The sequence below is a fragment of the Caretta caretta genome, chromosome 2, assembly GCF_965140235.1.
Source record: "Caretta caretta isolate rCarCar2 chromosome 2, rCarCar1.hap1, whole genome shotgun sequence".
NCBI lineage: Eukaryota > Metazoa > Chordata > Testudines > Cheloniidae > Caretta > Caretta caretta.
The window spans coordinates 267,667,757-267,680,484 of NC_134207.1; the positions used below are offsets into that span (position 1 = coordinate 267,667,757).

General features: G+C 41.4%; 1 protein-coding gene across 9 annotated transcripts in view; it reads right to left on the reverse strand.

The window, feature by feature from the left end:
- MAP4 (microtubule associated protein 4) overlaps positions 1–12,728 on the reverse strand; it is a 274,912-nt gene that overhangs the window by 116,423 nt on the left and 145,761 nt on the right. For all 9 annotated transcript variants that reach the window (XM_048837267.2, XM_048837273.2, XM_048837274.2 and 6 more), the window contains exon 5: positions 2,061–2,192. In XM_048837267.2, coding sequence (XP_048693224.2) covers positions 2,061–2,192 — 132 coding nt within the window. The remainder of the gene's footprint in view (positions 1–2,060; positions 2,193–12,728) is intronic.

Here is a 12,728-nt window from a genome sequence, read left to right on the forward strand (position 1 = left end):
TTGTTCAATATCTTTATAAATGATCTGGAGGATGGTGTGGATTGGACTCTCAGCAAGTTTGCAGAAGACACTAAACTGGGAGGAGAGGTAGATACGCTGGAGGGTAGGGATAGGATACAGTGGGACCTAGACAAATTAGAGGATTGGGCCAAAAGAAATCTGATGAGGTTCAACAAGGATAAGTGCAGGGTCCTGCACTTAGGACGGAAGAATCCCATGCACCGCTACAGACTAGGGACCGAATGGCTAGGCAGCAGTTCTGCGGAAAAGGACCTAGGGGCGACAGTGGACGAGAAGCTGAATAGGAGTCAACAGTGTGCTGTTGTTGCCAAGAAGGGCAATGGCATTTTGGGATGTATAAGTAGGGGCACAGCCAGCAGATTGAGGGACGTGATAGTTCCCCTCTATTCGACATCTGGAGTACTGTGTCCAGTTTTGGGCCCCACACTACAAGAAGGATGTGGAAATATTGGAAAATGTCCAGCGAAGGGCAACAAAAATGATGAGGGGTCTGGAACACATGACTTTTGAGGAGAGGCTGAGGGAACTGGGATTGTTTAGTCTGCAGAAGAGAAGAATGAGGGGGGATTTGATAGCTGCTTTCAACTACCTGAGAGGTGGTTCCAAAGAGGATGGTTCTAGACTATTGTCAGTGGTAGAAGAGGACAGGACAAGGAGTAATGGTCTCAAGTTGCAGTGGGGGAGGTTTAGGTTGGATATTAGGAAAAACTTTTTCACTAGGAGGGTGGTGAAACACTGGAATGTGTTACCTAGGGAGGTGGTAGAATCTCCTTCCTTAGAAGTTTTTAAGGTCAGGCTTGACAAAGCCCTGGCTGGGATGATTTAATTGGGGATTGATCCTGCTTTAAGCAGGGGGTTGGACTAGATGACCTCCTGAGGTCCCTTCCAACCCTGATATTCTATGATTCTATGAGGAAGGAAAGACAGACAAGCTTTATGAACTTCAACAAGTGAAGAAAATTATAAAAGGTAGAAATTGGATCCCAAGAACAAGCCTTCGGTTTTATGGTCCATTTTTGTCCCAACTGCTAGGAAAGTAACAAATAAGATATTGCCCTTCCAAGAGTTCCCAGTTAAACATTTACCAAAAATATGGAACAGCAATAGCATCTGTTGGCACCCCTTGATGAGTAGCATACAGTAAATGTCACTTCAGCTTCGTTTATGAAATGCTCTCTAGTCTCCATGAGCAGAGGCAGAACACAGTGCATCCAATTCTAATCTGTTTACCTGTTGTTTAAATAGTAAAAATCCCCTCTGAACTAAAATCTGGCAATGGGATCCAATGCTGGAAGAAATTTGACAGTTTTGAACAAAAGATTTAGATGCTTTTCTTTTTTAAAAAACATATAGACAGTGTCTACAATAAGGACAGATATGTTTTGATGACAAACATCACTGTTAATATGGGGTGAATATAATGCAGACACTAGCTAATTAGTTGGAAAAGATACCATGAGACTATTAGTTAAAAAAAAGATACCAAGACTGTCATCATTATGAATACAGACATGAGTTTAGAGCACTTTGTTTGAGGAAAGGAGTAGGTTTATGTCAGTCCGAGATCGCTGGCAGATGTGAGCTATATGCCCCAATCTCTGTCACTGCACTTCAAAAATATATATATATGGAGGTGAGTTGAAGTACAGCTCATTTTCACAGATCATGGGTAGCATCTGACAGGGACACTACAATCTTAACAAAAGACCAAAAATGACTCCATTTAAATTGGCTCACACAGCAGCATCCCATTTCCACAGAGCTTATTAGGGCACAAGGATACAATTACCAGATGACTTATTCTGCTGTTTCATTTTTTGAGATTATGTCCTGTGCCAGATTAAAACACCAGCTTGACAGTCTATATAACTCACTGGGGTATTAAGGTCTTTGGAATTATGGGCCATGCATTTAGGAAAAAATGGGAGTGCAGGATAGAAAAAACAACCTTAAGTGAGATGGTGAGATTCCAGGATTTTGTTGGCTATGGTGCAGCCCTAAGATTATTTTAACAACAGCGTAGGTTAATACAGCCATACCTGTCTCCTCCATGGGTCTGAATATCGACTGTGATTCAAAGCAAAGGTCTCTATCATCCATCGCCCAGGTCTCGCTGTGATCCAGAAACTCTTTGTAGGACATTTTTTCACCCGTGATCTCTCTTGGGGATACTGAAATGTGAAGAAAAAGCAGCGACACTTACCAGTAAGTCACTAGGTTGAATTACTTCAGTGTATATGGTTTATGTTATGCTGAGTGGCAGAACTTTTGCTAAGACTGACAGCACACATGATTTTCCAGTGAAATCAGACCCATCAGTGTGCCCAGTTCTACAATTTTAATGAGGTTTTTAAAGAGGAATGGAAGAAGGAATGGGATTTGAAGAAGCTTGATAAAATCAAGAATGGAGTATTTATAAACCACAAAGTGTTCAGATGCCTTTAAATGCTGAGAAATTACTGCCAGCAGCACACCCTACCCTTTAGGGTGTACTTTCACCAGAAAATTACATCCAGTCAGAAAATAACTTAGAGGAGCCAGGTTAACAAAGACATCCCTTATTTGTGATTCTTTTTTTTCCTGGGAAAGAGTAGTTCATAGGAGCCTGGCAATGCTGCTGACCTCCCAGGCACAGCTGCACACTCCTAAATATTTATCTAGCAAAACATAAAAGAAAGCGTTTGAGTGTCGTTTTCATGGTCACTTGTCCCTCCTGAGGGTGTGTGCGCATCTCCGGTTACTACTACTGTATAAACCGAACTGAAATGTTTAATCACTTCAGAAAGAAAAACAAAAGCAGCAGAGACCCATCAGTAAGAGCTGGGACAGAGGAAAGCACTGGGGCCTGAATGAACTCAAATTCTGAGTCAAATAGAGCCTACTGGGCTCCTGCAAGGTTTAACTTACACCAAAAGTTACAATTTCCATAGGCCCAAAGTCAGAATCCCAGTGTTGCCATCATGTGATTTTACTGCAAGTCTTTCAATATTTGGTTGTTTTGTGAAAGTCCAACCACCTGCAGTTATTTGAATGATCTGGTCCAGTCTGGCAATTCCATGTTCCTATGAGATCTCAGAAAACTCAGTGTTTCACAATTGTCCATAAAGACTCCCTCTATTCTCTCCAACCCACAATTTACCTGAAACCTTATAAACAGTCTGGGGTTTGCCAGGCATGTATGGGAATCAACAGAGAATGTGTAGGATGAGGGACAAAGCAGTGCATGGGAGGAAGCGTCATTGAGCAGGAAGGGAGTTCTGACTGATAGGGCTTAACAAGCCAGATTGGCAGTCTTGAAGAGCTCAGCGGAAGACAGGAGAGATTCAAGGGGAATAGCATAAGGCTTTATTAAAGGCTCACAGTTACCTAAAGATGCCTATTGGCATATCTGTGCCAATTAATTACATGCAGTTAATAATACAAGTATATTGCCAAATCCTAGATGTACCTTTGAGGGGCAGAAAATGGGAATTTAAAATGTATACACCTATTAAAGTGTTTTGATAACAATGCACAATACATATACAAGTGCATACACCACCTCTGTATGTTAATACACATGCAACAAGACAAAAAAAATGTGTTTAGAAAATGTGTCCAATTTCTGGCTATCATTGATGGAGGACTCCTAGCTATCACAATGGGATCCTACAGATGATACTAGCATCCTAAACCAGTTCCTGGTTTGGCAAGAGTATGCTGGGTTTTCTGTCGGTGCCTCTTAGCTATTATACTTCTAAATGACTGAATTTGATATGGTTCACTTCAGCAAGGAGGTTGTACAAGCTTCCCAGGCCAGGCTTTAAGATAGCACTGCTTCCTGAATGCAAAGGATAAAGGTGTGGGTGTGTGCACTGGGGCGGAATGTGGAGGGAACAAAACTGCTCTGTGCGTGGAGGGGGTGCGGGGATCAGCGCAGACAATGTCTGACGATAAACTGGTGTCAGACTAGATGACACACAGGCAAAATGACAATTTAACAGCAACATTTTACCAAAACAGAGAATGATAATTAAGGTTTGCAAAGTGCTATTATAAATGTGAAGAGACACCATTATTCACAATTATTTGCAGGGTAGAGTAGTGAGGGATTTAATTAACATCTACTATAAGCTCCTATTTAAGCTGTAAGCTCCTCCGGACAGGAACATGACTGTCTTTTGTCTGCCTATAGAGCATCGTATGAAATAATAGGAAGATGTAAATGTTTACGCCAATGTGAGGAAACAGACTGAGAAAAATTAGGGAAATTTGACAGGAATCCAAAAGTCTCATTGACCCCAATGGGCTTTGAGTGGGCTCTAAATGCATTAGAAAAAACTTCTAGTGCTAGAGCTAGAATAAAAACACACATTTATAAGTTGTTGGTACCTATTGTACCAGAAGAGAAACCTGAACTTTATGGCATTGGCAGGTAAGCACGAGGAAAAACTTTTAAATTATTATTTTAAGATGTATTTGTAAGTGGCAGAGTGATTACATCTGTGCCTTTAAATAGAGGGAGGGGGAATTTCCCTGGAATGTAAGGCATGCTGGGAATGGAGAGAAAGCAGGAAAACAAGAAAGTGGCTAGAAAGCAAGACAAGAGGAATTATGCTTAGAGCTGCTAAATATAACAAAACTTCTATAACGCTGTGGATAGATTTTGATTTATATCTGCATTTATAAAGCATTTGTTGCAGCAAAAACATTGGAGACTGGGCAGTGGAGATCCAGACACTGCTGCTGTGGGCTAGGACAGTCAAACCAACAGAAAACAAAGCTTTGTTTGCTTTACATAACGTAGGTACCTACCTCTTATATAGTGCTTTGCATCAATACAGCTCAAATCAGTTTCGAAAAGAAGTATCATTACCCCCATTTTACAAATGGAGAAGCTGAGGCAGAATGGTGAAGTGCTGTGTCCAAGGTCACCCAGCAAGGTCAGTGGTAGAGCCAGGAATGGAACCCAGGTCTTCTAAGTCTCCATCCAGTGCTCTATCCACTAGGAAACGTTGCCTCCCCTACACAGAGCTGTTTTATTTAAGCTGTGCTAAACTAGGATTGCCACTGGCACTTAACTTATAATGTGAGTGGACCAAGAGTAGAGACAAAATTTTATATTACGTATATTCTGTTACTTACCAATATTGACAACTTTTTAAAAAGACTTCCAGTTCACCCTTTTAAAAACATTGCTATTCTAGGCAAATATTTTGTTTATTAAAATGGACCAAGTTATAACTGAGGGCTAAAAAGTTTAGATTCCTCAAGCTCATTTGATTCATTTCAATGCACAATCCTTGGTCATCCAAGGTCAAATTTAACAGGTGATGGTATTGTTCCATCGGGCATGGAATAAAAATGGCCTTAGAAAGGAACTCTGGAGACTGAGGAAAAAAGTGAGGCAGCTCTTCATTTTGAGTCACAGTCCTCTCCTGTCCCACTTCCACTGCCCCAAAAAAATAAATTCTACATACAGCCAGCATTTCAGAGTCAACAAAACCACCCAAGTGTTCATAGATATTCAATATTTTTAGGTCAGAAGGGACCATTATGATCATCTAGTCTGACCTCCTGCACAAAGCAGGCTACAGAATTTCACCTACCACTCCTCTCACCTATGTCTGAGCTACTGAAGTCCTCAAATCATGGTTTAAAGACTTCAAGGAGCAGAGAATCCTCCAGCAACTGACCCGTGCCCCATGCTACAGAGGAAGGCGAAAAACCTCCAGGGCCTCTTCCAATCTGCCCTGGAGGAAAATTCCTTCCCGACCCCAAATATAGTGATCAGCTAAACCCTGAGCATATGCAAGATTCATCAGCCAGATACTACAGAAAATTCTTTCCTGGGTAACTCAGATCCCACCCCATCTAATATCCCATCACAGGCCATTGGGCCTATTTACCATGAATATTTAATTACCAAAACCATGTTATCCCATCATACCATCTCCTCCATAAACTTATCGAGTTAATCTTAAAGCCAGATAGATCTTTTGCCCCCACTGCTTCCCTTGGAAGGCTATTCCAAAACTTCACTCCTCTGACGGTTGGAACCCATTAGATAAAGTGTCTGATAAAATCACAGGAGGCCACACTCAAGGAAAGTGTCTGCTTTTCAATTTGACAAAAGTTATTCTTCACCAGAATCTACCAGCAAGGGACAACATGCCTAACTTCAAAAGAGGTGCAGGTCAATATCAAATTTATAGCAAGCCTATGAACTAATGAAGTGTGCTAACAAGAGTTAAAAACCCATATGTACCTTCATCACTGATATCATTACACTGTCTGAAATTACAACTGAAAGTACCAGACTGGTAGGAAAATGCTACCTATAACATATTCACGAACAAGCTGCTTCTGAAGTCAGAAACATGGATCCTACACAAGCAGCATTTTCTCTGAGCTGAGCCTGCAGTATGTCCCAATGATTGCAAATGTTTACTAAGGCTACAGACAGCACTGATTTGTTTGTTTTATCTGTTCTGCAGAGATCAGCATGGCCACGTAAACCAAGTGAAAAATTAATCCACATAAAACAGCACTTCTGGCAACGTAAAGCATGGAGGCGTCCAATGTACAGAGCCTGCTGTGCTCAAAGGTTCACATAAAGAATTGTACCCACTATGCTATACGGTACCATACAGCAAACTTTCAGTAAGTAGTGCTTTTTGAGTAGAGGATTACCATAATAAAGTCCACTCCCTGCAGGAGAGCCTAATCTTGCTAGGTCACTGATCAGACATTTAACTCTAGGTTAAATATCTTCACTATCAATGAGTTTATAGGAATGAGCTGCACCTGCCAGCACCAAATCAAGCCTGAGGGTAAAAGAGGGGCTTAAAAGCTTTGTTTTCTAGAGTTGCCAACTAATTTATCAAAATCATTTCAGTGGTTCTGTCCTTTCAACAGATACAAAGTTTGTCTGGCTCAAGTTATTTGCTAGAGCAATACCTTTACTCTCCTGTCAGACTAATCCACTCCTTGGATTAAGTTCTTGCCAGTGTTAAAGGAAACAAAGGAATTCCCTCCATCTCTCTGGGGTGTAGCATGCTTTTAACTTTGGGTGAAAATGTAATTTAAAAGTGCTGTTAGATGGAAGGTGATCTGAAAACACACAGTTTAAAAGATCCTATACCAGTTTTTTTTTTTTTTTTAAGGTCTTAGAGCAATCAACATTTTGGTTTTATGTCCAGAAGAGCGGCTGAGTGGTTCCCCACTGCATAGCTATGCTTCAGAATGCTGCTTTGTGGATTTGCTAAACCCTGGGACCTTAAGAACTTTGAATTTATCAATACAGGAACAAAAGCCCTTAAAAGCTCATATCTATAGTTGCTTGTATATAGAATCATAGAAGATTAGGGTTGGAAGAGACCTCAGGAGGTCATCTAGTCCAAACCCCTGCTCAAAGCAGGACCAACACCAACTAGATCATCCCAGCCAGGGCTTTGTCAAGCCTGACCTTAAAAACTCTAAGGATGGAGATTCCACCACCTCCGTAGGTAACCCATTCCAGTGCTTCATCACCCTCCTGGTGAAATAGTTTTTCCTAATATCCAACCTAGACCTCCCCACTGCAACTTGAGACCATTGCTTCTTGTTCTGTCATCTGCCACTACTGAGAACAGCCTAGCTCCATCCTCTTTAGAACCCCCATTCAGGTAGTTGAAGGCTGCTATCAAATCCCCCCTCACTCTTCTTTTCTGCAGACTAAATAAGCCCAATTCCCACAGCATCTCCTCGTAAGACATGTGCCCCAGCCCCCTAATCATTTTAGTTGCCCTCCGCTGGACTCTCTCCAATTTGTCCACAGCCTTTCTGTAGTGGGGGAATCAAAACTGGACGCAGTAACTCCAGTTGTGGCCTCACCAGTGCCAAATAGAGGGGAATAATCACTTCCCTCGATCTGCTGGCAATGCTCCTACTAATGCAGCCAAATATGCCGTTAGCCTTCTTGGCAACAAGGGCACACTGTTGACTCATATCCAGCTCCTCCACCACTGTAATCCGCAGGTCCTTTTTTGCAGAACTGCCGCTTAGTCAGTTGGTCCCCAGTCTGTAGCGGTGCATGGGATTCTTCCATCCTAAGTGCAGGACTCTGCACTTGTCTTTCTTGAACCTCATCAGCTTTCTTTTGGCCCAATCCTCCAATTTTTCTAGGTCACTCTAGATCCTATCCCTATCCTAGAGTGCATCTACCTCTCCCCCCAGCTTAGTGTCATCCGCGAACTTGATGAGGGTGCAATCAATCCCATCATCCAGATCATTAATGAAGATGTTGAACAAAACTGGCCCCAGGACTGACCCCTGGGGCACTCTGCTTGATACAGGCTGCCAACTATTTTTACTATTCTTAAAATTATTGTTCTTAGTAATTTTCCTCGTTTTCCAGTCTACTGCATATTTCTGTAACGGGTCACATATGGCAAGCAGTGTCATCTAATAGTCTCTAAAGAGAGTCAAACTCTAGGTTATCCCTTGATCTGACAATGACTCATGTGACCTTTGGCAAGTAATATAAGGCCTGATCCTGTAAAATGTTAGGTGCTGAACATCCTCAACTCTCTCTGACTTCAAAGTGAACTGAGGGCACTCAGCTTCTTGCCGGATTATGTCCTCAACCTTTCAAGTGCTTTGGTTTCCATATCTGTAAAATGGGATAATACTGACCTACCTCTCTGGGATGTCATGAAGTTAAAAAATGTCAAGTGCTTTGAGATCCTTGTCTGAAAGCACAGCATGTTACAAGCCTCAGATACCTGTTTATGATTTGCTTAATTCCCAACACTGGGAGGGAAAAGAAGAGATTAAGGACTGGATGGCGAAAAATTAAACATATTCCACCTGACTTCATGCTCTTATACAAACTCCTACGTCTTCAGTAATAAAGCTCAAAACTAAATGGTCCTAGGTGAGTCAAGTTTACAGTCTTCCGTCAATACTTAATAGCCTTGAGGGATAAGTGTTTATAGAGCAAAATCAGAGTTGTCAGTCTCTGCTCCAGAAGCAGCCCAGGACCAACTGAACTGCCATGGAGACTGTGCCACCTTCCACCTACAGAGAATGTGGGTCCCTTCAGGTCTAGATTGAAGTCATTAGTGGGGCAGCACGAGGAAATCTGCACTGAGGCTGCCAGGCTGCAATCCTACATGGCTTAAGGATACACAGCCAGCTCCTGAAAGGGATGTCAAACAGGAAGGAGTATTTATTATAATAGAAAGAAATTATTCCATGAGCAATTTGAAAGCACAATTGGCTTCTGTCACTTTTAATCTTGAAGATTTTTATGTCTAAGACTAAGCCTGCCAATCACACTGAAATAGCAGTTCGAAATTACATTTTCACTCACCTGACACAAACTCAGAGTTTACTATTACTATCCAGTGCCTATAGAAAGGAGGGGGTGTATGAGTACACGGCAGCACTCCCTACACAATCACCACATTGTGTTATATCCCCCTTCCCCTACCCTTTGGCAGTCTTATCTATTTAGCTTGTAAGATCTTCGAGACAGGCATTATCTACTACTCTGTTTGTATGGTGGCTAGCTGGCACTTAGGAACCAACCAAAAACAGGGCCCCAATACACTACTATGATCTATATAGTAAGATTCCAGGAACATCATTGTGTGTCACCTGAAGCCTAGAATGTCTGTTGAGTAAGTGTGAAGTTATGGAAGCAGCTACCAGTATGGCTGAGCGCTCTTTCTGTTCAAAATATCACCAGATGCAATTATCACTGGGATTCACAAGCTGTTACCATCCAATTTTTAAGTTCTCAGCCATTTTCAGATTTCTTTTTTTAAATACAAATTATTTTATGAATTATACCCACAAGACAGCACAGGCTTTCAGCTCCTCATTATAATGAGCTGTCTGGAAACAGAGCAGCTGAAATTTCAAGCCTAAGAGAAGAAAAGATTTAAACTAAAGTGAAAGAAGGGATGGATCCTTACAATTGGAAAATTCCATGACAGTTGATAAGTTGACAGGAGGGGGGAAAAGAGGAGGTACCGATGAGAAATGGCCAAGAGGGCAAGACCTCTCAGAACATAGAATCATAGAATATCAGGGTTGGAAGGGACCCCTGAAGGTCATCTAGTCCAACCCCCTGCTCGAAGCAGGACCTATTCCCAGTTAAATCATCCCAGCCAGGGCTTTGTCAAGCCTGACCTTAAAAACCTCTAAGGAAGGAGATTCTACCACCTCCCTAGGTAACGCATTCCAGTGTTTCACCACCCTCTTAGTGAAAAAGTTTTTCCTAATATCCAATCTAAACCTCCCCCACTGCAACTTGAGACCATTACTCCTCGTTCTGTCATCTGCTACCATTGAGAACAGTCGAGAGCCATCCTCTTTGGAACCCCCTTTCAGGTAGCTGAAAGCAGCTATCAAATCCCCCCTCATTCTTCTCTTCTGCAGGCTAAACAATCCCAGCTCCCTCAGCCTCTCCTCATAACTCATGTGTTCTAGACCCCTAATCATTTTTGTTGCCCTTCGCTGGACTCTCTCCAATTTATCCACATCCTTCTTGTAGTGTGGGGCCCAAAACTGGACACAGTACTCCAGATGAGGCCTCACCAATGTCGAATAGAGGGGAACGATCACGTCCCTCGATCTGCTCGCTATGCCCCTACTTATACATCCCAAAATGCCATTGGCCTTCTTGGCAACAAGGGCACACTGCTGACTCATATCCAGCTTCTCGTCCACTGTCACTCCTAGGAAGCTAGATGTTTGGGAAAGAAAAGCAATAACTAGATAAAAAGCGGGGATTCCCCCAGGCATGAGGAAATGAAAACAGTATTCGAACCTTCTATTTCTGTCACTAGTCTCGTTATGGTAACACCCATTGTTTCATGTTCTCTGTGTATATAACTCTCCCCACTGTATTTTCCACTGAATGCATCCGATGAAGTGAGCTGTAGCTCACCAAAGCTTATGCTCAAATAAATTGGTTAGTCTCTAAGGTGCCACAAGTCCTCCTTTTCTTTTTGCAGATACAGACTAACACAGCTGCTACTCTGAAACTAGTCTAATACCTGTAAATTAAGTTAAGATAAAGTGCTGAAATTTACAGGAAAACCAATGTAAAGAGTCTGCATACTTGGGGTTGGGACATAAGGTGCATGAAAGATAGTTAGGTACAATAGATAAAGTATCAGAAAAAACCTAGGTTAAGTTCCCAGTAACTTGAGGTCTCGGAGTAGATTTCTTCCTTAAATCCAGACTCTTGGAACTCTGTGCTCAGACAAAACCCTCAAAACATTAAAAGCAGTTATGCTGCAGTGAGGTTACCCACCTCTTAACGTGAGCTGCTCTGCTCCTACAGGAGCCAAAGAGAGGCACCACTGCTGCTTCCTCATACTCTTCAGTTCCCCTTTTCCTGTCCAGAACAGACTCCAGAGGAATGCTACCACAGAAGCACTGATCTATGGAAAACCAGTATTTTGGGAAGCGCAGTTACTGCTAAGTAATCAGGCTTACTACACTAAATTGCCTCCAGAGTTGTGCCCTCTTCAGGAACCACACGCTTGCACTAGTGACTAGGTGAACAGCTGAGTAAGATGGTTTATATAGGGACTGCAATGCTGCCCTAATAAAGCAGGCACCTGACCTAACCTGTGCATCTAGATAGTATGGATCGCTGGAAGTACACACTGGACTCTCTCATGGGTGCTCTACAGATTTTAGCAACATGAATTCTATGAAGGGAAGTTTTAGAAGATGCAGATGATGATGAAAGACCACACTATCAGTGACAGTGTTCAATCAAATCTGGCTGCAGGCTCTGCAACCAAAAAACAAGCTTTACCAGTAAGAAGCTAATACAATCCCCTGGGGGCAATAAAATGGGTGAGAACATTAAGGACCAAAAAAAGCTTCCTTGAGAAGCTGCAAGGAATTTCTGATAAAGCTCACAGTTCAGCAGCCTTTTCAGCAAAGGTTTAATAAAAAGAACATGCTCTCCACTATGTCCTACATTGCTGCAAAAGCTGCTAGATGTCACTAAATTAAGATCCAACCAGTGATAAATGATAGTCTCCCATGACCACGCAAAATACTAAAGGGAACCCAAATCAAGAAACACTTCCACTGAAATGCAACATTAAAGAGTCAAAGACCTGGGATTTCAGAATGAATTATCCGATATTGCCAGGATATCTGAATATTAAAAGTTCTAAAACCTTGAAAGACATGATGACCAGAAACAATCACTTCAATTCACTAACTACTACTGCTATTTCCTTTGTTTAATACATCAGTTTTATATGCAAAACGTGTTTTAATAATTTTTTTCTTATGTATCCAGAACTTTTAAAGTAGTTTTATTTAATAAACAAATGTAAATGCAGTTTTTGTGCACTTTTAATTGAATTTGAATTTCCTTCTCAATAGAGCTTGACAAATTGCAATCAAAAACTAAATCTACTAAGAAAAAGGTTTTATTCCCATTTTCTAATATACTAAAAATGGAAAGATTAAGAAGCTCAAATATAAGATAAGCTTCATAATTGCTTAAATAAATGTTTATAGATATAACATATCCTCCTGGTTAGCAAAAAGCAGCACCAAGTTTAACGTAAAGGCTATATATATTTAGTTGCAAATCAACACATTTTAATGGTTACCAACCAATGAGAATCAAGCTCTCTTAAGGAAAATAAAGTACAAATGCAAAACTATTAAAATCAATTATTTAAATCAAGGCTTCCTGCTTG